Source organism: Carettochelys insculpta, chromosome 5 (assembly GCF_033958435.1).
Source record: "Carettochelys insculpta isolate YL-2023 chromosome 5, ASM3395843v1, whole genome shotgun sequence".
NCBI classification, from domain to species: domain Eukaryota; kingdom Metazoa; phylum Chordata; order Testudines; family Carettochelyidae; genus Carettochelys; species Carettochelys insculpta.
Genome location: NC_134141.1, coordinates 21,953,724 through 21,977,998, shown reverse-complemented (window position 1 = coordinate 21,977,998; position 24,275 = coordinate 21,953,724). Strand labels below are relative to the sequence as shown.

Genomic DNA, 24,275 nt, shown 5'->3' with positions numbered 1-24,275 from the left:
GGGGTGGAAGTCATGTTAACCTGAGACACGTGCAACTTGATTGCATGTATCTTGAAGGTTTACTGTACTCATCAGTAACTCTCATAGGATCCAACAATAATCCTCATAGTAGGCAGCCCCTAAGGCCCAAGTTCTCCAAAGAGTCATACAAATGTTTAATTTTATGCATTTTGAATACTCCCACTGGTGTCGGTGAGCAGTTTAAAGCAACTCTTTAAAACAAAACAAACAGAAAGCATTAACAAAGGCCTAGATTTTTTTTCACAGATAGCATCTGTGAAAGAGACATATTCTTGGCTTCTTTTTAACAGGTATAGGGAACATTTCAGAGCTTGTGGTATCCAAGCATCAAGATACAGGCTCAAAGGTCATCTTCTGTGGAGGTCAAAAATCGGACTCAGCTCTAAAGCATAAGACTGAAGTTGAAGGCTTAGCTGGCCTCCCAATTTACATTACCAAATATTATAAATAAAAGCAATGGGAAATGAAAAGTAATGTGAAAATAACATAAGTAATAAATACAACAGGGTGAGGGGGTTCATTTTCTTGTTGTTTGTTTTAAAGATGAAGCTACAGCTATAGAATCATATTGTGGTATTTTGCCAATTCTCTGCCACTACAGATTTTTTGATGATGGACAGTGTGTTCTGCAATGCCCCAAAGGGAAATTTGAATTTAACAAGCAATGCCATATGTGCCATCATACCTGCCTGGATTGCAGTGGAAGTGAACCAAACAAATGTACTGCGTGTGGTACAGGTCAGTAAGATTTCTTCGTACTACTTTTTCCTTTGCCTCTGCTCTCAGACCTAATTCTGGCCATGCTGAAGTCAGTGGAACTTCTGCCACTGTTTCCAGCTATCTTCATGATTTAACTTTGTCTGATGTCCTGGAATTCAGTTTGCATGAAAAACACTTTTGAAAATACAGATCTATCCTATTCTTCTTGTGTCAGTTCATTATTTGTCCAACAAAGACAGTATTTTGAATTATGTCTTTGGACAGACAAAAATTAAATTAAAAAAATAAGGAAATGTTTTCAACTGAATCAACAGAAAATCTAAGTCTGGAAACCAAAAAGCTGAATTAGGTGATCTTTTCTACACTGGAAACCTTTTTGTGTTAACCCACACAAGAAAAAAGTCTGCTCTTTCATCACAGTTCACTTAGGCTACATCTACACTGCAGCGATCTGTTGACAGGAGTTACTGTTGGAAGAGATCTTCCAGCAAAACTTCTGTTGACGGATCAGATCCACACAGAAAAGCAGACAGAAAGAGCACTCAGCTCCCTCGACAGAGAGCAACCAGACTGCCCAACCACTCTCTCAACAGAACGGCTAACTGGAAGCTCAGCAAACAGGGCTACCCAGTGAATTGGAAGCCACCTGTCAAGGCCACCCACACCCACCTCCTCCCTCCCCCGCTCCAGAGCATCTACTTCGCTTTTTTGTTGACAGAAACTGCCAACAAAGGCATTATTCCTCATTGAGCAGAGGCAGAGTGCTGTCGGTGGAAGTGCCAAGTTTCATCAACAGACTGTCGAAAAAACACATTTTGTGTGTAGACGCTCCATGAGTTTTGTTGTCGAAACCCCAACTTTATCGACAAAACTCTCAAGTGTAGATGTAGCCTTAAATGAAACATGTAATAGCCACCACAGCTTCAAGTTCCATCTACTTCTAACTGCCTCCCTGCCTGAAAGAAATAGAATACTTTATATTCAAAGGCGAGTCAAGATGCTCAGATCCAGAGTCTGACCCAAGGCAGAACTTTGCCATAGCTGATGAGAAATGGGTGAGGGATACGAGTTCTGATTCACTGTTCTAGCTTAGGTACAGTGCAAAGGTAGATTCAAGATATGGCCTCTGATGTTCAAACTTCAAGTTTGGTTGGAACACATGTATGTTTCAGTTCCTGTTTTGCAATGAAAAATTTATATTTCAAATAGTTATTAAGGTGAGAATGTGTAAGTCTCAGCACATGCTGCTTCTGAGGAGTCATTGCAGAACAAGATAGATAATACAGGTTGAACCTCTCTAATCCAGAACTCTCTCGTCTGGCAACATTTGTAATTTGTCATGATTTTAGTGAGCTGGATGACCATTTATCCTGGGTGTGGCCAAGTTTCCTGCAGTCCCATAAAGTTTGTTTACAGCCACCAGTCCTGGCTCTCAGTGTTCCAGGCTGTTATTTAACTCTAATTTACCCCTAAATTTTTTCTAAGAGCCCAGTAAGCAGTGGAAGTGTTGGTAATGCTGCTAGACAATATTGACCACCTGTGGTCTGGCAAATTCTCTTGTCCAGCACAGGTCAGGTCCTGAGGGTGCCAGACAAGAGAAGTTCAAACTGAAGAAGACACGGGATCATCAGGACTTGGCCTAAAACAAACTTAGATCTGATGCAGATGCACAGGGAACCCACTTTCACATTTCTAAAGAGAATGCTTCCATCTACCAAACAGGAATCTAATCTCTTAACAAATGTTATAATTACACAGATTCTATTTAAGCAGACAAGACAAAGAATTCCATGATATAAAGAATTCTTTTTCCCCCCTTTTAAAATTACAGTAGATCATGGTAAATTTCCCCAAAGTACTGTACCTGCACATGTATGGGTTTGTTGAGGTATAATCTAAAAAGTTACTGAAAGTAAAGCATATTCAGTTGCTGACAAGAAAAGAATGGATTATGTGGCACTGTCATGATATTTTCTTGCATGTTGTTTTCCTGGTGATGTTATTTAAACCAATGGACAAACAATCTGCCACAAGATTTATACCTACAATTCTATGAACCTACTTCTAATTATCATTTGTGTCTAAACGAGCTGGTAAAACTTATGTCATCATAAATTCAGATGATGCCAGAAATGATGAATTAGCTAACACAGACACACTGTGCAAGTAGTCAAGCCTGCCAAAGAGAGGGGCCCAGGGAGGGCATATGAGGACAACTGCCCTAAGACCTGATGATTCCAAAGGGCCCAGGCTGCTACCTACCACCACCACTTCTACAGCAGCAGCGGTGGCCAGAGCCTCAGGCAGCACACTCCAGCAGCGCTAAGGGCTAGCTACTCAATACCCAATCCCACCTTCTGAGCCCTGCCCCTTCTAGGCCCCACAGACCACTTGCCCAGGGGCCCAGCAAGTCTGTCTGCTCCTCTCCTACTAGTCATTGCCCTACCAAGTGGTAGTAACACCGCACAAGGCTGAAGCATCTGAATCATTTGCCTTAACAGGCTTAATCAGCTGAGACTCAGCCACTGCAGGCCCTGGGACAAGGTAGGAGGGGACCCTGTCCTCAAGGGTAGAAGGGGCAATCAGTGGCACAGCCACCCATATACATACCATGTAGAGCAGTACTGCATACACTCTGGAAGCCTTTGAAATGCTGGGCCCCAGGGCAGCTTCCCCCTTTGCTCCTGCCTATCGGTGGGCCTGGGCTTAACCTCTCTCAAGTGTAGCTCATCTTCCAATAAAACTCTCTTTTCATTGGGTATGATTTTCCATTGAGATCCCAAATATTAATTGAATCACTTTTTTTAATACAACAATTAAAGTTTAGTTATTGATGGACTGACTCACAGCACTGATAAGGGAGCACAGACCCTTTCATTTCTAGGAAGCCAGTTCAAATTTGAACTATGTTGGCAGTGACCCAAAATCTTTCGTATCTGATTGACACTTCAATGGCAAACATAAAATACATGAGTTGATGCTCTCAGTCCAGTTTTCAATACGTAGATACCCACATTGCCAAAGCACTATTACAATAAGGGTTAATTGGTACCTACATAGAGAGGCTCATTCCAGAGGCTGAGGCCAAATGGACACAGAGGCAAAGCTACACTGTTACCTCTACAGTCAATATCTTCTTGTCAGGAATATGTTCTGTTGTATGGGAAAAAAACCTCACACTTATGTTGTCCATTCTGCCTGTAGGCTGGGCAGCAATACAGAACTTCCATCTCTGTTGGCATCCAGAGACACCAACGCCCTGGCAACAGCCAATCCCAGCACGAGGGCCTGAGTCAACTAGAATCCATTCTGCAACTTTCATGAACAACCAAAATTCTCACACGAAAAGTGAAAGAGTATGAATGACTTTTTGTACAGCAATGCAGCTACCCACTAGTAATTGTTTAGGTTCTTTCTGCAGCTTCAGAATTGTCATAGGAAAAATATTGATGCACCATAATACAGTTAGCATAGTAGTTAACAGAACTGTAAGGTGACTTGTTGGGTAAAAATCCTCAGTTGTTGTAAACTGGTGAAATAATTTCATGGACTTCAACTGAGCCATACTGATCATCAGCTGAAGCTCTAATGTTAAACACTAACACTGCTTTTTCTGCCTTTGCTAAATGACGTCTCCTTTATTGCTGTCTGTTTCTCACACTGTTTCTTTCCCACAGACAAACGAGGAAAAAAACGTTTCCTTTACATGGGAGAGTGCAGAGAGGGCTGTCCACTAGGCTACTACCATTCAGAGAATAACAATGCCTGTGTACCTTGCTCAGAGCAGTGTGAAATATGCCTAGACTCCAGCCAGTGTAACAAATGTTTCAAAGGATACTACCTCTCTTATAACAGGTGTCTGAAGCACGAATGTCGAGAAGGTAAGCACCTGCCAGTAGGAATAATACACTGGGGGACAGATTCTGGCCCTTGTTTTCTAATAGACAAAAAGACCAAATCTTAAGGTCCTTAAACTCCAGTTCTGGTCCCCCCCAACCCATGTATCCCTGTTAATTGGGAATCAGTCCCTAAAGGTGAATGGAATTATACATGTGTCAGAGGGAGAAGAATCACACAGAGTTGAAATGAGTGAGTCCAAGACTAAAATAATTCTGTTTTCAGTATCCCAGTTGAATGCATTAAATATTAGCCCATCATTTTGCTAGAATTCAACCTAAACTTGAAATCTTCGATGCCAGGTGAAGTGGAGGACCCTACCTCTGATGACTGCATACCATGTGCTGATGGATGCCGGAAGTGTCTGCTGGGTATGTGGGATTTTTTATGTTCCGTTCCCCTGGCAGTTTCAATCACAGAAGAAGTTACTCCTTTCCAGCTCTGATCCCGAATCCTTGTGCAATGTTAATGACCACGGCTCATTCTGTCCCTGAGCAAGGTACCATTTCAGATGGTGTGAGTCTTAAACCCAGGGCCACAGTCTAGCCACAGCATGCACTATACATCAAAGACAATGGGGTTATGGTGGACAAAAGGCTGGATATGAGTAAATAGTGTGCCCTTGTAGCCAAGAAAGCTAACGGCATACTGGGGTGCATTAGGAGGAGCATTTTGAGCAGATCTAGAGAAGTAGTTATTCCTCTTTATTCGGCACTGGTGAGGCCACATCTAGAATATTGTGTTCAGTTTTGGGCCCCGCCCCCAGTATAAAAAGGATGTGGATTTGCTGGAGCAGGTTCAGCGAAGGGCAACAAAAATGATTAAGGGTCTGGAGCACGAGACCTGTGAGGATAGGCTGAGGGATTTGGCTTGTTTGGTTTACAGAAGAGAAGACTTAGAGGTGATTTAATAGCAGCCTTCAACTTCCTGAAGGGGAGCTCTAAAGAGGAGCGTGAGAAACTGTTCTCAGTGGTGTCAGATGGCAGAACAAGGAGTAATGGTCAGAAGTTGAAGAGGGATAGGTGTAGGTTAGATATTAGGAAAAACTACTTCACCAGGCAGGTGGTGAAGCATTGGAATGCGTTGCCTAGAGAGGTGGTAGATTCCCCATCCCTTGAGGTTTTTAAGTCCCGGCTGCACAAGGTCCTGGCTGGGATGACTTAGTAGGGGTTGATCCTGCTTGAAGCAGGGGGCTGGACTAGATGAACTCCTGAGGTCCCTTCCAGCCCTGTGATTCTGTGATTCCATAACCAAATTCATCTTCATGACACTCTGAGACAGGTAGGTATTTGCACCTCAAATAAGAGGGTTTGTGAATTTCCCAATGCTACAGAAAGAGAACAAGAAATAGACTTCAGACATTCTAGGCCTAAGCACAGACACCAGACTATTTCTCTTCTTTAAAAAACATCTGTAAAGTCAAACTCCATTACAGGATAATTTACTTCCACTGAGCTTCAGTATCTCAAAAATTGATTAAGACTAGTATTTTTTTCATGAGGATAAAGATATGTGTCTCCTACTCATAATGTGACTGTGTCAGAATGTTTGACATCCTGTAATAAACACAATTTACTAGGTCCAGAACAATTAATTTCTAACCAACCTTATATTAATTCAAATGGAGACAGACACCTCACCGTTACTTTTGGCCTTTGGGCATTTCTTTTAGTGACGTAAATGTTACAAGATCTTGTGGTTAGTTTAATTTAGCTGGCTTTAATACACTTGTGTTAAGAAACCTGACTTTGCCATGGCTATGCTGACAGAAGGACAATGGAAAAATCTATGAGCCAGGGAGTGAATGAGAACAGGATGACCCAACAGTAAGACAAAGTAGTATCTAAGTGTGGATTAACAAGCTGTGATGAGGAAATTCACATCACAGACAGGATTTATTTGCTGTCAAGTGACTTCCAAAAGTTAAACGAAAGGAAAGTTACAGAGCCGTATTTTTCTCTAATTAACTTGTTATAAATTTGGAGTAACTCTACTGCAATCGGCAAAGTTACTTTGAATTTATAGTGGTATAAACAAGAGATGTGTTTGCCCTAGTGTCTTTCAACAGTCTGTATTCTCATGTGCTAAGATTAGAGATGGCACTGAATCACAAACTCTAGATCCAGATGTCAACAAGAGACCACAGTTTGGGGTTGTTCATATCTGGCACTTTGGTTGGGCTGAATCCCTAGTTAAAATTCTTACTTTGTAACACAAGGGCTGGGTCTACACTCGTCCACAGCTTCAAAGGGGGCATGTTACTCAGGGCAACAGGAGATTACTAATGAAGTGCTGCAGTGAATACCCAGCACTTCGTTAGGCTAACTCTTCCCTGCGGCACCTTCGAAGCTTCAAACTTCAATTTTGAGGAGTAAAGGGACTTTGAACCAGCGCAGGCACTTCGAAGTGCCCACGGCTACACGCATGCCAGGACTTCGAAGTTTGAAGCTTTGAAGTTGCCGTGAGGGAGAATTAGCCTAATGAAGTGCTGGGTATTCACGGCAGCATTTCATTAGTAATCTACCATCATCCTAATTAACATGCCCCAATCAAAGTTGGGGGCAAGTGTAGACAAGCCCTAGATGAAGCAATCAGCTCACAGCTTTACTTGGCTAAAGTATTGGGCCAATGGAACACCCTATTCTAAGGTCTCTAAAGACAAACCCACCAATAGGTTCAATTTTCACTTCCCTTCTGACCCCTATGTTTTAAGTTCTGACTTACACAGGGCTTGTGTCAATTGGCACGAGTCAGGCAGATGCAGGATCAGTGTTCCACACTGCAAATATTCAGGGTGCCAAAAGTCTGGCTGGGACTCCTGAAAATATTCAAGATTTTTTGGTTAAAATGGATGCTCTGATAGAAGAGGTGGTAGTTATTTTAAAATGTTGCCACTGGATTTTAAACTGACGCACAAAAGCAGGCAGAAAGCCAGATACTGAACAGATTTAAAAATTACCATATGTACAGCAGACCATAATTTTTAAGTTCTGGATTTATTATGAACTTGGAGGGAGGTGGGAGGTTTTTCCTGTTATTAATTGATGAGCTTTTGGCTGCATTGTTAGTTTAGTTTGAAGCTTAAGACAAGTGATGGTTCTCATATCTGATCAGAAATTGACTGACTAGATACCTCTGGGTCATGTTGCTCTGTCTAGCCACACAAAAATGGTTTTGTGTTGACAAAGGCTGTTTAATAAATCCTGAAACCAACACAGAACAATGAGATACTATGTCTGCTGGGAACATAAGAATGGCTGGAATGGGTCAGACCAGTATCCTCCATTCGACAGTGGCCAATGCCAAATGGCCCAGTGAGAATTAGCAGAACAGGTAATCAAGTGGCCCATCATTCCCCTGTTTCGCAGTCCCAGCTTCTGACAAACAGTAGCTAGGGACACCATCCCTGCCCATAATCAATAATAGCCTATGGATGGACCTATTCTTCACTTTATCTAGCTCTTTTTTGATCCCTGTTATAGTCTTGGCCTTCACAACATCCCCTGGCAAAGAGTTCCACAGGGTGGTGATACTGAATTTGAAGCATTTGTATTAAATCCAGCATTTGGGGAAGACTTTTTCTTCTTGAATCATGATTCCACAGTCTTTACTCAGGTATATCTCCCCCACTAAAGAATTTTACCTGAGCTTGGAGCGTAATGGTATATGGGACATTCTGGCTACGTCTACACGTGAAGCCTACATCGAAGTAGCCTATTTCGATGTGGCGACATCAAAATAGGCTATTTCGATGAATAGCGTCTACACGTCCTCCAGGGCCGGCAACGTTGATGTTCAACTTCGACGTTGCGCAGCCCAACATCGAAATAGGCGCAGCGAGGGAACGTCTACACGCCAAAGTAGCACACACTGAAATAGGGATGCCAGGCACAGCTGCACACAGGGTCACAGGGCGGACTAGCGCTTCCGGGGCAACAGCTAGCCGCTCCCTTAAAGGGCCCCTCCCAGACACACTCAGCCTGCACAGCACGCAGTCTGAGGAGCCATAGGCATACAGACCCCGAGCGCCACAGTCATGGACCCCCAGCAGCAGCAGCTAGAGGTCCACCCAGCCCTCCCGGCAGGAGCAGGGCTTGCCCTGACCCATGCCATGTGGGAGGCAGCTGAGCACCTCCTTGCCCCAGGGGAGGAGATGCCCCCAGGGCAGCAGGGCTCAACCCCTACCCCTGCAGCACCCCGCTCCACCCCCCGCCTCAGACGCCGGCGGCTGTGGAGCTACCCCACCAGCACCGACTGGTGGGAGCAGCTGGTGCTTGGGCAGTGGGACGACGACCACTGGCTCAGGAACTTCAGGATGACCCGGCAGACATTCCTGGAGCTGTGCCAGTGGCTCACCCCCGCACTCAGGCACCAGGACACTGCCATGCGGCGTGCCCTCACAGTGCAGAAACGGGTCGGCATCGCTGTCTGGAAGCTGGCCACTCCGGAAAGCTACCGATCCATGGGCCAGCAGTTTGGTGTCGGCAAGGCCACCGTTGGGGCTGTCTTCATGGAGGTAAGCGAACCCACGGGGGGAGGCCAGGGCAGGGGGGCCAGGGCGGGGGGGCCAGAGCAGGGCAGGGCAGGGCAGGGCAGGGGGGCCAGAGCAGGGGGGCCAGAGCAGGGCAGGGCAGGGCCACGCACACCCTGCTCACCCCTCATTGGTGCTGTCCCATGTGCTTTCTCTGCAGGTTGTGCGTGCCATCAACGCCATGCTCCTGCACAGGCTCGTGAGGCTGGGGGACCCAGATGCCACCATTGCCGCCTTTGCCACCCTGGGCTTCTCTAACTGCTTCGGGGCTCTGGATGGGACTCACATCCCCATCCGCGCCCCGCATCACAGTGGCGGACGATACCTCAATCGAAAGGGCTACCATTCTGTCGTCCTGCAGGCCTTGGTGGACAGCCGGGGACGTTTCCAGGACATTTACGTGGGCTGGCCTGGCAGCACCCACGACGCCCGGGTTTTCCGGAACTCGGGCCTGTGCCGCCGGCTGGAGGCGGGGACCTACATCCCCCAGCGGGAGATCCCTCTGGGGGACACCACCATGCCCTTCTGCGTCATCGCAGATGCGGCCTACCCTCTCCGGCCGTGGCTCATGCACCCCTACACGGGCCATCTCTCCGCTAGCCAGGAGCGCTTCAACGAGCGCCTGAACCGTGCACGCCAGGTGGTGGAGCACTCATTTGGCCGCCTGAAGGGACGCTGGAGATGTCTCCTGACCCGCCTGGATGCGGGCCCCAACAACATCCCCCAGATTGTGGGTGCCTGCTGCACCCTGCACAATTTGGTCGAGAGCAAGGGAGAGACCTTTCTCCAGGGCTGGGCTGCGGAGGCCGGCAGGGCACACGTCCAGCCACCTGCTGCCCCCAGTCGGCAGGTGGACCCCGAGAGGACCCGCGTCCGGGAGGCCCTGTGGGCCCACTTCGACGAACAGGCCGCAGGGTGAACTCTGCCCAGGCCCCCTACTGCCCGCCCCTTCCTCCCCCACACTCCTGCCCCAATGCCCACACCATGGAGCACCCCACCGTCCCCCCCTCCCACTTGTCCTGGACAAATGACAGCACGCACTTGTGGCTGAACGTAAATTTTTTTTTTCTTTCCAAAACTTTTTTTTTTTTGATGTAAATAAATATGTGAACCACAAACAGAAAACAACGAGGTACAAACGTTCAACAAAAGCAATATGTACAAAAATAAAACAATCCAAAGAAACAACTGTCTGCCATAAATAATAAAAAGAAAACCAGGGAGGATAAAGGGGAGAACTATTTACATGGGGGGACGGGGCAAACGGGGGGACCAAAAAAACAGGGTCCAACTATATACAAGGGGGGGGGCCACATCCCGGGCCCCTCACCCCTATAGCCTGGCACTGGGCGTGGCCGGCCGGGAGCCCCGCCGCGCTTGCAGCCTGATCCGTGGCTGGGTGGGAGTGGGCTGGACCGGAAGGTATGGGGGCCGGTGAGTGTCAGGTGGCTCCAGGGGTCCCTCAGCGCTCTGGCCCTCGCGGGTGGGTGGCGGGGCGACGGCAGACGGGCTGGCGACGGGCGGAGCAGCTGGTGGTGGGGCTGCAGGAGCAGACAGGGCGGGCGATGTTGCGGCCGGCGCGGCATGGGGGGCCAGGTAGTCCACCAGGCGGTTAAATGTCTGCATGTAGGCCCCCCATGCCTCCTGGCACCAGGCCAGTGCCCGCTCCTGCAGCTGGAGGTGCTGCTCCGCGACCTCCAGCTGCCGACGGAGGATGGCCAGCAGCTGGGGGTCCGTCACCGTCGGTGGTTGTAGGCGCGGTGTCCGCCGTCTAGCCCGCCGCGGGGCCGGTCGGTCCTCGGCCGAGGGGCTGCCCTGGAGCGATGGTCCCGGAGGGCTCTCCGGGACGACTGACACCTCGCCGGCGCTCTCTTCCGGTCCTTCTGATGGTGCAGGTGCAGGACACAGGAGAGGAGGGGGGGGAAGAAGAATGGAGACAGGCGTTAGTGTGGGCCCCGAGCCGTGGCCTTTGTCCCCCGAGCCCTGTGCTGCAGGTTCCCCATCCCCGTCCCCAGGAGATGCTGCTGTGATGGATGGGGTTCAGGGGTCCCCCTGCCCTGCACCCCGTCCCCTGGTGGGAGCGACTCTCACTTCACCCCTCAGGGTCTGACAGCAGGAGAGGTTTCTTAGGCCACAGATGCCCAGTTTCTGCCAGGAGTGACAGCACCAGCTGTCGGAAGAGACAGTCCTTCCAACCCGTCGTGGGGAGAAGACCCCAAGGGGGGCCCCTCTGGGAAGCAGTTTTCCCCCTCCTCAGGCTGGCTGCCTACCAGCTCTCCCTTCCCCTAGCCTCTACCTGTGGACCCCGCCCTCGCCCCCCAATTCCAAGCCAGCTCGGCTCCTCCCTCCTGTTTGTTCAGGGCAGAGGTGTCACCTGCCAGCTGTAGCCCCAGGATCCTCCTTTGGCCCTGGGAGCTATTCGGCTCTTGTTGCTCATATGTAGCCTGAGTCTCCCTTTGGCACTCCCCCCACTCCATCACATGCTGCTGCTGCGGGGTGTCCTACCCACTCCTCCCGGGGGCCCCTCGAGGTTCCGCTCCCCCCGGCCCGGGGATGGGGCATGGCACTGTCATGCAGGGTGGGGGGGGCAGGGGCTGATGGCTGCAGTGCTGTGAGGGCCATGGCCCTGGTGTCTTTGGGGCCATGGCCATGTGAGCATGTGGGGGGCCCTGGACACATATCTCTTACCCCCGCCCCTCAAGCCCAGGGGTGTCCACCAGAGAGGGGTACCTACCTGTCGGTCCGCTCCCACAGTCCGGAGATCCCCGGGGGTCGGAGGCCCTGCTGCTGCTCCGGGATGGCAGGAGGAGGATCTGCAGGCTGGATTCTGCAGAGGAGGAGCCCCCCTCCTCCTCCTCCTCCTCCTCCTGCCGCGATGTCCTGGGGATGGCCTCCGGGGGGGCCCCCGGGGTGCGGGGCTTGCCTCCAGGGCAGACTCCGTCTGCAGGGCCTGCTGGGGCTCGTCAGCCGAGGTGTCAAGGGTGGCCAGAGGGGAGGAGGTGTGCCGGGAGCCCAGGATGTCCCTGAGCTCCCTGTAAAAGGGGCAAGTGACGGGGGCGGCCCCAGATCGGCTAGCCGCATCCCGGGCCCGGAAGTAACCCTGCCGCAGCTCCTTGACCTTACTCCTGACGTGGTCAGGAGTGCGGGCAGGGTGATCCCGGGCAGCCAGGCCGTCGGCCAGCCGAGCGAATGCATCCGCGTTCCGCCTCTTGCTCCCCATTACCTGGAGCACCTCCTCCTTGCTCCAGAGCCCCAGCAGGTCCCGCAGCTCAGCCTCCATCCAGGAGGGGCCCCGCTGCCGCTTCCCCGCCTGGCTGCCCCTCTGGCTGGGCTGGCTGCCCTGGCTCCCCTTGGGGGAGGTCCCCTGGGGGCGCTGGGGGGGCTGCTGGGCAGCCATCGCAGCTCTGTGGGGCTGAGGGTGGTGCAGGCTAGCCGCGTGTGCAGGCTGCAGCCTGCATGTTCCCTCAGCTTCCTGCAGAGGCAGGGAGGGGGAGGGGACCTTTAAGGGGCCGCTCCACGCGGCCACCAGTGAGCTGAGGGGCTGGAGAGAGCATCTCTCAACCCCCCAGCTGATGGCCGCCATGGAGGACCCGGCAATTTCGACGTTGTGGGACGCGGATCGTCTACACGGTCCCTACTTCAACGTTGAACGTCGAAGTAGGGCACTATTCCGATCCCCTCATGAGGTTAGTGACTTCGACGTCTCGCCGCCTAACGTCGAAGTTAACTTCGAAATAGCGCCCGACGCATGTAGCCGCGACTGGCGCTATTTCGAAATTAGTGCCGCTACTTCGAAGTAGCGTGCACGTGTAGACACAGCTTCTGTGAGCAGCGTATTAGGAGTTTCTCGGGATAAACAAATCTCCTTTCTAGGAAACCAGTGTAATTGCCCAACTGGAATTAAAGTTATGTTATTTTCTTCCCCAAAAAGATAGGATCTTAGTATGCAAATAGATGCATTTTACTTAAATATACAAAATTAGTCAGACTGTTCTGTGAAATGAGTAATGAGATGCATCCTTTGGTTAGCGGTTTGAGATCTATGGGTGAACAGCACTATCTCAGAGCTGCCTATTATTATGCTGCTGTCTATGCTGTAGACTGCAGGGTGACTTCTGGGAGCTGAATGAAACACAAAGTGGAGGTGCAACACAAACTCACTGCAGTAAGCTTGTTGATTGATGGATTTGTTGCCTTCAGCAAATCACAAGGGTTTCACTGATTTTAATGTCATGATTCTTTGACAATGTATGTGACCTGAAATATACTCAGTACAGTCACTTTAATTAAGATAATTGCACATTGTCTTACAAGTAGCCTGTGGGCAGAAGAACTCCTGCTTGCCACAAGTTGGATCTTTTGTATTTGTCTGTCTCTGTTTACATTTATCTGTGACCAGACACAAATAATTAACTACCAAAAGGTTTATAAGTTATGTCTTGAATGACCTGTTTCAGCAATCTCTTCATCAAAGTTGATGACAAGCAATCCACAAAGATAAATGTAATATTTCAAGATCAAACTTTACTCTCAATTTCTGTCAATTTCAGTAGCTTAGTTTTAGGACTGGTCAAGGTAACATGGAAGGAGAAGGTAACAAGAAAGCTACTGAGGAAAGCCAAAACAGCGATGGATGGATTGGCCAAAAGAAGGTGATAAACAATGCTCCCTCGAGTCTTTTCCATCCATGTGCAGAATAAATTTTATGTGCACCACTAGTAGAAACAACCAGCCTATCTGTGGGCACTCTGCTAAGCATTGGGGCAGCATTTGAATATCCCTGAGTGGCCGCACAAGTGTGCAGCCTACACAGAACCCTAGATGGACTTTGGTGCCTCCTCACACAGATCAAGATGTCAGGTGCTTTCGTAACGACCCAGCTCAGATGTTGGGATACGGGGAAGAAGCAGCCTAGTTTTAGGAACAGCAAAGGTACTTCACCTCTCTCTGCCTCAGTCTTCGCATGTCAGGATGTATTAACACTACCTGTCTTATGGGGTTGCTCTGAAATGTAATTAATGATATTAAGCCATTTTGACATGAAAAGCATTGATGTTACTAAAACCAACACAGCAGTGATTAGGGGAAAAACATTGTTACAGACTAGTCAGACCATTACAAGACAACGTTGCCAAAATAGGCATTCCTAACAATGCACGTAGGGTGCTCTGGTGGGTGGGTGTGAACTATAAATGTCAGGTACCACACAGTGTTTTGTGAATCCGTATTTTTATATAGAGACTTAGAAGGGAGACAGATAGGCTTAAAACTAATTCTTATCATACTGCACAACATTTGTGACTAACCAGGATGGGAGTCAGAATCCTGCAGGTGCAGTGGAGAAGGGCTCCTCTACCAGGCCATATTTTACAATAACTACTGTAGCCTCATTCCTATAAAAGGGCCTACAGTCATACTGAACCCTCACCTTCCCACCAACAGGGCGTGGAATTGGTCCTTTAATGAACACTGGAATAAGACAGGGGAGTAAAAGATTTATCTTTACTCTTCCATTACCATCTCTGTTGATTCCTTGCTAGCAAACATGAGCCCTTTTTCTCTGCATATCTGGGCCAACAGCCACAATAGGCGCCAGGGCAAGGTGTTGGGGGGTGCTGACTTTGTGCCCCAGAAGGGGCAGGGCCTTTGGGTGGGAGGGGCAGGGCTTCAGGCAGAATGGGTGTGGCCAGGGCAGCCTGTCCTCAGCATCACCAGGATGGTGGTGCTGCCTCACTCCTGCACCCCACAACCCCCAGTCCTCAGAGCCCCAGGGAGTACCCAGCAAGACACTTTGGTAGTGCTTCAAAGTAGCAGCAGCAGTGGTTACTATTATGGCACCAAACAAATACATTGCTGGATCGGTGAAAATGTGAATTGTGGCATTTTCCAATTTCTGTGATTCCCTCTTCCATCCTACAAGAGGTCTTACATGGGAACGGTTTCTGATACATGATGACAGTGGCAGAACAAATATGTTTGCTGATTTTAATACTAAGAATATTATCCAGCTACAAAGCCTGCCTCTGTGGATGCTAGGTAAGAAGACACTAAAATGCAAAACCTGAGGCACCTAGCCGTCTGCCTCAAATTCCCTGGATCCGGCAATGCTGCATCTTACAATATGTACTACATCTCTGCTGGAGCCAGAAATGAAAGAAACAAGATGTAGCCAGTAGTGTCAAATATGACACGGGAGAAATCCCCTGAGTGTGCCCTGTGAGCTGCTGACAAGTATGTATGTGTTATTACTTTAGAAATGCTGCTGTGTCACAGAGCCAGACTTCAGAAGAGGGAGAAAGTATTAAAAGATTGTTCTGCTTTGGCAAACAAACACAGCCATCAAGCTGCTCTTCTAGGCAGCACTTCAGGCTAGAGTTGGACTATTTGTAATACATTTCCCCTGTAGCTATGGAACCTGCCTTTCAAAAATATCAAGTGGAGGGTTGTTTGCGGGAAGAGCAGGAGAAAGGCAGGGGGTGAAATGAAGGAGGGCACAAGGCTGGGAGGGGGAAGCCTCAGTCTGTAAAGACTTGAAGCTCCTCTCCCCAGTGAGCACAAGATCCAGCTGTGGAATCCTATGTTTCATTTACCTTGGGAGGTGGCTCTTTTAGCCTTAACCCACATTGGACACAAACCTTAGTGCACCAGCAATTAGCATCACACATCCCACACACCAGATACCCAATCTCCTGCATGACCCAGTTCGTCAGGTCATAGACTTAAATATTACTTCCCCTAACCTCTTTTAGCATCCGACAGACGAACTCTGTGCTCCTTTCATAACTCAGGCACATTCCCAGGCCTGCTCTGTCCTGGTTACTCTTTGCAGCCAGTCTGCTGTCATGTCCAGTAAAAGGAAAAATTATGATGTAAAATATAATACTAATAATCCAAATTAAGTATTTAGTAAATAAATTAAAACCTTCATATATTAAAGGACAGGTGAAAATGTAGCCATGGGTATAGAGGCATTAAGAACCAATAATCCACAATAAAAAAGAAAAAAACACAAAGTTAAAATATGGAAAAACACATATTATATGAATACAGTTGGATACTTGGACCGGAACTCTGGGAACACAATTTGTCACTGAACACGGCCATCATGTCCGTAGTGGCATACAAATGAGTCTACATAAATTTTCCTAAACATCTTTCCTTTCTCAGTTCCAAGGAGCCTTAACAATTCATCATTATCTTGGCTCCATTTGCCTCAAGCTCCAATTGTGATGCCAAAAAAGTAGACATTTCTACTCCCAGTTAGTTCTTTAATATCCTACTCTAAATAACAGTAATAGGTCACCTTTTCCCTGTGAGACTTCTCGAAACAATCAGAACTGTCTTCCCACCAAAGAGTAACATCCACCACCACTGCAGTTTCCCCTCCAACAAAAACAATATTGGGCTTACTCAAATAGACATCTTTATTCATTAAATATTCTGCATCACCATGTTTAACCCCTTAATTCCCAAAATTATCCTGGCTACCTCATGAATCACATTTTTTCATGTCCTGTCAATGCAGCTCAATGGCCCCTGCCCCCGCCCAGCTCCTTTTGCAAGCACCTCTGACCAAAGTAAGGTGAGGCAATAATTGGATAAATCTTTCCAAATCCTCAGGTTTAATCCTTCAATTTAATCCAGTTGAAATCCCAAAATCATTTCCACCAAGGTGAATAATGACATCAGATGATTCGCTGTAGCTCTGACATCAATTCGTACACCTGCTCTTTCTATCAGACTATCAAAGGCAAATTACTTCCATCTTGAAGCTCAGTGGAGTTGAGCTCAGCTAGCCACGTGCATGTGGGGCCCATGTACAATACAACACCCTGATCTCAACCTTCCTCCTGATGTCTCTTCTTGCAATTGTAAAAACAGTAATAAATTCTGGCATGCCTAGAGATAAACAAAGCCAGAAATGCACACTAGCCTGCATCAAGAAATTAAGCCTGAGAGAATCTCGCATCATGGAGGAAATCAATCCCCTGTACTCCAGGTGTTCTGCATATCCCATTTCTCAAAGCTCAGTGATGGATATGCACTGAAGTCCTTCTTCAGCTCTGCATTCTGAAACTCTGACCGAACCAGACATTACACCAGAAAGTAAGGGGTGCAGCAGAGGTTGAGAAAGTTTTTTGCCTCTTTGTAATAATCCTATAATTGTTTCGAGCCAAGGCCTCACAACTGGAGAAGCAGCGCCTGTGGGCACAGCAGGCGAGCAACACAAGTTCCCAGAATCTATTCTTTTGAAAATGAGTCAAAGCATCAGCAATGCCACTATTTAGGCCTTGGACACGAACTGCACAAAGGATGTTAAATAGAAGGCAATGTACAAACAGATGTCCTCACCAGGCTCACTACCCATGCTATGTACAATATGGGCCACTGCCTGTTTAGAACAGCAGAAAGAAACCAAGTGATTTCACAATTCCTCATCCCAGAGAATGAATGCCTCTAATATAAAGGGGAAAAAAACTCCAGAGAAGTGACACATTTTGCTATACTCCATGCTGTCCAACCTGTTGTCCACCTCTTCACACACCATTTCCCTTGAAAATATACTACAAAACTGATTCTCCCAGAGGCATGATTGTATTTGAATCTCCCTTCCTATGATCAAACTGGCTTACCAAAAGGATAAACCGTTACAATGATTGAATAATGCCTCTTAGACTTCCAAATCAGCCTTCACAGAAAAAGAGATTTTTTTCAAAATTTACCTTCACTTAAAATGTGTAAGGGGATGAGAAGTCTGTAGCTGTCAATCAGCTGGCCTTTTCCCCTTTACCCAGCCAATGGCTAAGCAGAGAATTGAAGGAGAGGCTGGGAAGATGGGGGGAAGACAGCCATCTCCATCCTTTCATGCTCTACTGTCTAAGCAAAGTTTCTCTAAAGAAAAAAAGGCATTCTTGTTGCCAGTGCACTAATGTAAAACAAATTAGGCCTGAAGAGTAAAAACAATAATGTATTCATGAACAGAGCTAAAGAACATACTTGTGTAAGCCTTCCCATTAATGTATATGTAACTTTGTGGTGTACAAATAATATTTTTAAAAAGTTCACTCAGATATCATAGTGATTGGCACCAATCTAAAAATCTAGATAAATAATATATAGAAATCTTTGATAATAGCTACATGGACAGATCTATAAACTGCTACTATCAATGCCAACAGCACTCTACAGTTTATCTCTATACTGCCAGGAAGGAAAAAAGTTAATTCTGAGTTTCAGTCAGTTGTTCCCTAATGTCAGTGGGGTCAGAACATGCAGTGGAAACAGTACGTTTAGCCCCTGGGAGAGTGAAGTGCCTCTCCTGGATCAATATTGATCTCATAGATGGATTACAATATGGCACTGATCCAACCAAATTTATATCCTGAAGTGGTCTATATAAGATGCTTCAAAGAAAGCTGCAAAATCTTTATATGCATAAAGGAGCAGAGGTATTTCTACCTGACTCCAACTAGCAACCTTTTACATCTTCGAAGCATGAGAGGACTGATAGTACTTGAAATTTTTCCTGGATCTTCAAGGAATATAACAAAATCCACTTATTTCCTTCAGCATGTAGAAAGAGTTGGTTTAAGAGCTATAGGGTAGTGATGCAGAGGTTATATCAGACACATCAATGAATGCCAACAGAAAACTACATTAGACTACAACATGTGCCCAAACAACATATACTTTGTAACTCTAAATACAGGCAATCCATTTGTTTAATTTTGTATTTTACGTCATTGTGTACATGTAAAGCTTCATCAGCTAAATAGGTAGAGTGCAACATACTCTAGATTTTCTAAAAAAATAGAAAAAAATTACCAACCTCGGTTATTCTTTTTCACATGTCTACTCCTGTGATGTGTGACAGGAAAGTTGCATTTTACAAATAGTCTGAGTATATTCAGATGAAAATTGTCCCCAAAAAGTCTATCCATAAGATAAATCACTTTGGCTTTTGTTACTGTAGCCAACCAGGCTCAGGTTCCCCAGAAACGAGGCTGCACCCAGAAGGCGAGTGCTATATTTGGTTTATTGAAAGTGCGTAACACCCGCGACGGGAGCCCTGGAGACGCCGCAGTCACAAGTGGGGGATGACCCGACGCGCCAGAGCTTCACTCGGGGAGAGGCTCTGTAACAGGCCTCCTAACACTAGCTGATAAAGCTGAACTCATTAACATAAGATTGCCTAAAAGTGCCTATGCATTTCTTATCACTACCTCTTGTGACCTACTGCCAGCATAGCCTTGAAGTCTTGGCAAGCAAGCCTTGTTTCGCAGGTGTTGTAGGGCAGGATGAGTTGTTTTCCAGCACGTAGCCTTGAAGTATTGGCAGCGTGCCTCTGTGTAGGTTTCCTCTAAGGGTTCACAGAGGGGTCGGACTGCTCTCATGAGACTTACAAACTCTTCTCGCACCCTACAGTTACACTACAGTGATCTGTCGACAGAAGTCACTATCAGAAGAGATTTCCTGAGAAAACTTCTGTTGACAGAGTGTGCCTACACACCAAAGCCGACTGGAAGATCACTCCACTCTGTCAACAGAGTGGACAGACTGCCCGCCTGCTCTCTCAACAAAACAGGCACCCAGAAGCACAGCAGACAGGGCTGCCCTTTGTTCTGTCTGTTAAGAGAAGGCCCCCCAGAGTGTCCATACAGTTTTCTTTGTTGACAGAACCTGTCAAGAAAAGGTGCTCTTCCTCATCTGGGAAAGGCAGATGGTTGTCAGCAGAAGTGCCAGCTTTTGTGTGTGGAAGTTCCATCAGTTTTGTCGGCAAAACTCGCGAGTGTAACTGTAACCTTTGAAATAAAACATAGTCTTACTATTATATATAAAATAATGAAACAGAAGGTATCGCCAGTGTATTGAACCAAGTCTACAGACTCCATTTGAAGTAATTGGAAGCAAGAAAACTGCAGACAACCATCAAGTTATAAGCGATTAAAGGTGAACACCATAAAATCAAGACATCCCACCTTAGAGGATACTTTAGAAAATTATTGCAACATATTTAACTGTTTTGCTTAGTTATACCCTTCTTTCAGAAGGAAAACCCTCTTCTGATTGCACATGATAGTGTTAAGAACAGTGGTGGCAGGGAATAATTCCATTGGTTATTCTCATACCTTGATCCTCTTTGGTTCTTTGATAAGAGGGCATGTGCCATCCATACCCAGCATCACAGCTTATGTCAGGGACTCATAATTTCTTCAGGAACTTTTAAAAGAATTATTTTTAAACTTTCCTTTGAGATCTACCCTATTTCTTTAGAAAGTGACTACTGTGCAACAGCTGAGGAAACTGCAGAACCTGGCCTATTTTATTTCACTGTTTATAAAGTATCTGAAATAAGTATAAGCGGTGCATATTTTGTGCTGGTACTTGCCAGTACTGAGTAGTGGCACCTCAGCAGCCCCAGCCATGGTACGGGGTGGGGAAACAGCTAAATATTGTCTCCTCCTTCTTTTTTTGTTTAAAAAAAAACACTCGGTATAAGTAAAATTAGTGAGAGTAGCATCAGACACCAATGGGCGCTGAGCCCACAGTTATTGATGATGAGATGAGTAAGACGCCCGCATAGTTGCAATATATTGATGCTTTGTAGTTTGAGTTACACACTAGCTATGAAACTATAGCACATAGGATATTTCTTTTTTCAGCCAGGGTCAGCTTCTCTCTTTTATGCATGCAAATTAAAAACGCATTGCAGATGAAAGTTTGAATACTCAGAAGCACCATTACTTTGTTGAACTGCAGGTGGAAATTTGGCAAACATATTGCACCAGGGAAAAGGAGGCCATTCATGAAAATGTAGTCATGACACTCACTGTGAAGACATGTAACCTTGTTAATTTAGGCCTCAAACCCTGCCACCCATGCAAGACTAAGCAAACAGGCATAGCATTGGGAAAATATGAAGAAGTTGCATGAAGAATGACTCTTGCCATTAGGAAACAGCCTGAGAGCTGGGCAATTATCTCAGGGCTAAGGTATCCCTTTTAGCCAGTGCACTCCTATGGGAGAATGGACAGGGGATTCACATACTCACCAGTCCAGAAGCCCCTCTACTGACTCCCTTCACTTCCATAAACCTCTTGTGCAGCACTGGCATGAAGGGAGCCCCTGAATAACAATATGCTGTGTCCTGTTGGGATGTTCAGCTCTACACAGAGACCCCAAATCGTGACTGCTCTCCATGCAGCAAAACTCTACAAGTTCTGTTGTGCCCAGGACCTTCCATGCCTATGGAAAATGTGGCAAGATTTGCCCCTTGAGACCTTTTCAGCAAGAAGTTTTGCCAATACCACCACTGAGAACACAGCAGCCAAGGCAGCAGTACTTTCTAATTAGACTGATCATCAAAAAAAAAAAAGTCAGATGAGCAGCTGCATTTTTCTCATTCAAGCATTCTTTATAAGAAAAAATACTGAAACTCTCCATGTGGCAGTACTTCTGGAAGAGTGAAGTCAAGAACAAGATTTTTGGAGCAACTATGCCTCAGTTACACTAGTATAAATCAGTAGTTGTCAAAGGTCATCCAAATCAATCTTGGCTGTAAGCAAGCTAACCAATGGACAAGGAAGACTGAAAAACTTGCAAAATACTCTACAAAGCAATTACCTAGAATGAGATGGAGACAGTGGAATATAATGAAGGAGGAGTGAGAGAAAATGCTTTTGGAGATGATTTAAAGAACCACAAGATGTCTACAATTTCTGTGAACAAAGAAGATTTACATGTTCAGGTACAAACTGGGACTCTGACTGTTGTGTTCTTGCTTAATGATTAGAAAGTGGTCTAGCTGCGATAGCAATCTAATACGCACAAAGGAAAACTTTATTTCTTGAAGATACTTCTGATGATGAATAGGGACATGTTTTAAAAATATGGAGACCTTTATTACAAAGATCTTCTTTTATCTTGGAGTATCTCTTCCTCCAGAAGTTAATCTCACAGAAGGGGTTTTAGCTTTGCATATAATAGGTCAAGTTTGCATTAGCTTCTTAAGTAGGAAAGGCAATCTGACCAGTAAGAATACCTATTAAATATGGAACATTTTTTATTATTAGTTTCCAGCAGTAACTTTTCAATGTAGGAAGCACATGAGATTAAAGGATGTTGTCTTTCCAACAGTTTCAGAATCAGTAAATGAAAGGTTCTTTCTTTCTAGCCTTTTTGGTGTGAAATAACATTATTGCATTAATTCATGCTTTCGGAAAACGTAGTCAGTCAATGGATTTATTGAAGGGACGGATTTGACCTAGAACTTCAGCAATTTTAGACACACAACCTCTTTAGTGTTTCCAGCCTGGCATCTGCAGCGCTGAAATCATTGTTTAATAGTCACAGCGTAACTCAGCCTTGGCTCGAGCGTGCTGGGCTTTGGCAAAATCTGAGCCAAAATCTGCTTTCATTTCCATGGTTAAGCTTCCCTCAATTTCACTGAATTGCTCCCGATTCACAGTGTGACCGACAACAGTTTTTTGCCTTTTGGTTTAATGGAAGTTTGAAGCCAGATCTTTGGGATCTCAATAAGCTTTTTACCCGTGGACAGGCCCACCAAGGGTGAAGTTAGCTTGGGCCCAGCAATTGTAAAGGTGCAGGGCTCCTGGTGGCTGCTGATGCTACGGCATCTGCTATGGCAGGGGGAGTCATGGACCCTTTAAATCACTGCCAAAGCACCTGGAAGTGCTCCAGAGCCATGTGCTGCAAGGTCTGGTCAGCTCTGAGGGCCGCCAGAGATGGAGGCACTGCACAGTCCACGCCTGGCTGTCTGAACCCCACCTCTTCTGCCTAAGGTCCCACCCCTTCTCAAAGTGCAAAGCCGCCCTCCACCCCACAATTTGCACCAGGGTCCACCAATTCTGTCACCCAACCATAGAATTCATCTGAGAGTAGGATGGCAGTCACTATTTTATGTGTTAGAAATCTGCTTGGCTTTGCAAGATACAAGTGTTCCACTTAACCAACGGCGCTGACAGCTGCCATGGGCCTGGGACCAAGGTGGGAGGGAGAGCCAGCTGGGGCAGGGCTTAGGCTAGTCAGCCCTGCCCCCCCATCACCATGCATGTGAGGCATCAGAGAACTCCATGGTGTTTCAAAGGGGCCAGGAGCTCCAGTTGCCCCCTTTCTCCCACTCTCCCACTGGCTGGCCTCACTTTAAGAGTCTAACTTAAAAGTTATGGTATGTCAGCAGCCATTTCAAGTCAGAGTTCTCTGGAGAAATAAACAAGAAGAGTTTGTTGCTGATTGGTTGTTGGCGCGTTCTGCTATTTATCTGATGTTTATCAAAGAACTAAAACGTATGTAAAATTTAACAAAGAACTTCTCAGCAACTGCATCCCAACTAATATTTACAACCACCTACTTTCTCAACCAGCTACAAACAGGTGCAAGAACTACAAACAGGTGCAAGCTCTGGGTTTGTGCCTTTATATAAGAGAATTTATGGAACCTCTTACTAACTGAAGCAAATGCAAAATCTTTTGGAACTATCTGCATATGGAAGGGAAGCTAAATTATTTATTATATAAGCCCTTCCCTGCCTAAACATTTCTGGTAGTGGGGAACAGACTGATTCAGCTGCCATTCAAGTCAACAGACAACCTCTGGCTTCTAGGATGCAAAACTAAAACTGTAGTGTTGCCCTTGGATACCCTGACTCATCCTGAGTAGTGCCTTGCTCTACAAGTACTCCTTTTGGCTTCTGTGGAATTACCTGTGGAATAATATAATATTTAATGTGAGAAAAGGTACCAGAATTTCGTCCAGTCAGATACATATTTCTGTACAACACAATTTTTCTCAAACACAGAAGATAACCCTGATGTCTCAACACATACGAAGCTTACTTTAAAAATAATCCACCTGTCTTACTGCTTGGCTTCATCTCATTACATTTCTGAAATATCAAAAACATGCTATAGTTTATATTCACCCAAGCTAGACATTTTTTTATCTGTTCTGGTTTTTATAACTGATAATTTGCAGAAAGACCCACAATCATTCTGAATGCACTGCTTTTCAACTGGTTTATTATTTACCCCTTCATATATCACAAGAACCAGGGTCATCCAATTATATTAATAGGGAGCCGTTTTAA

General features: G+C 46.3%; 1 protein-coding gene across 3 annotated transcripts in view; it reads left to right on the top strand.

Annotated features, from left to right (window-relative positions):
- Positions 1-24,275, top strand: part of PCSK5 (proprotein convertase subtilisin/kexin type 5) — a 361,111-nt gene that overhangs the window by 296,641 nt on the left and 40,195 nt on the right. For all 3 annotated transcript variants that reach the window (XM_074994754.1, XM_074994752.1, XM_074994753.1), the window contains exons 22-24: positions 623-759; positions 4,419-4,622; positions 4,941-5,009. In XM_074994754.1, the coding sequence (XP_074850855.1) occupies positions 623-759; positions 4,419-4,622; positions 4,941-5,009 (410 nt within the window). The remainder of the gene's footprint in view (positions 1-622; positions 760-4,418; positions 4,623-4,940; positions 5,010-24,275) is intronic.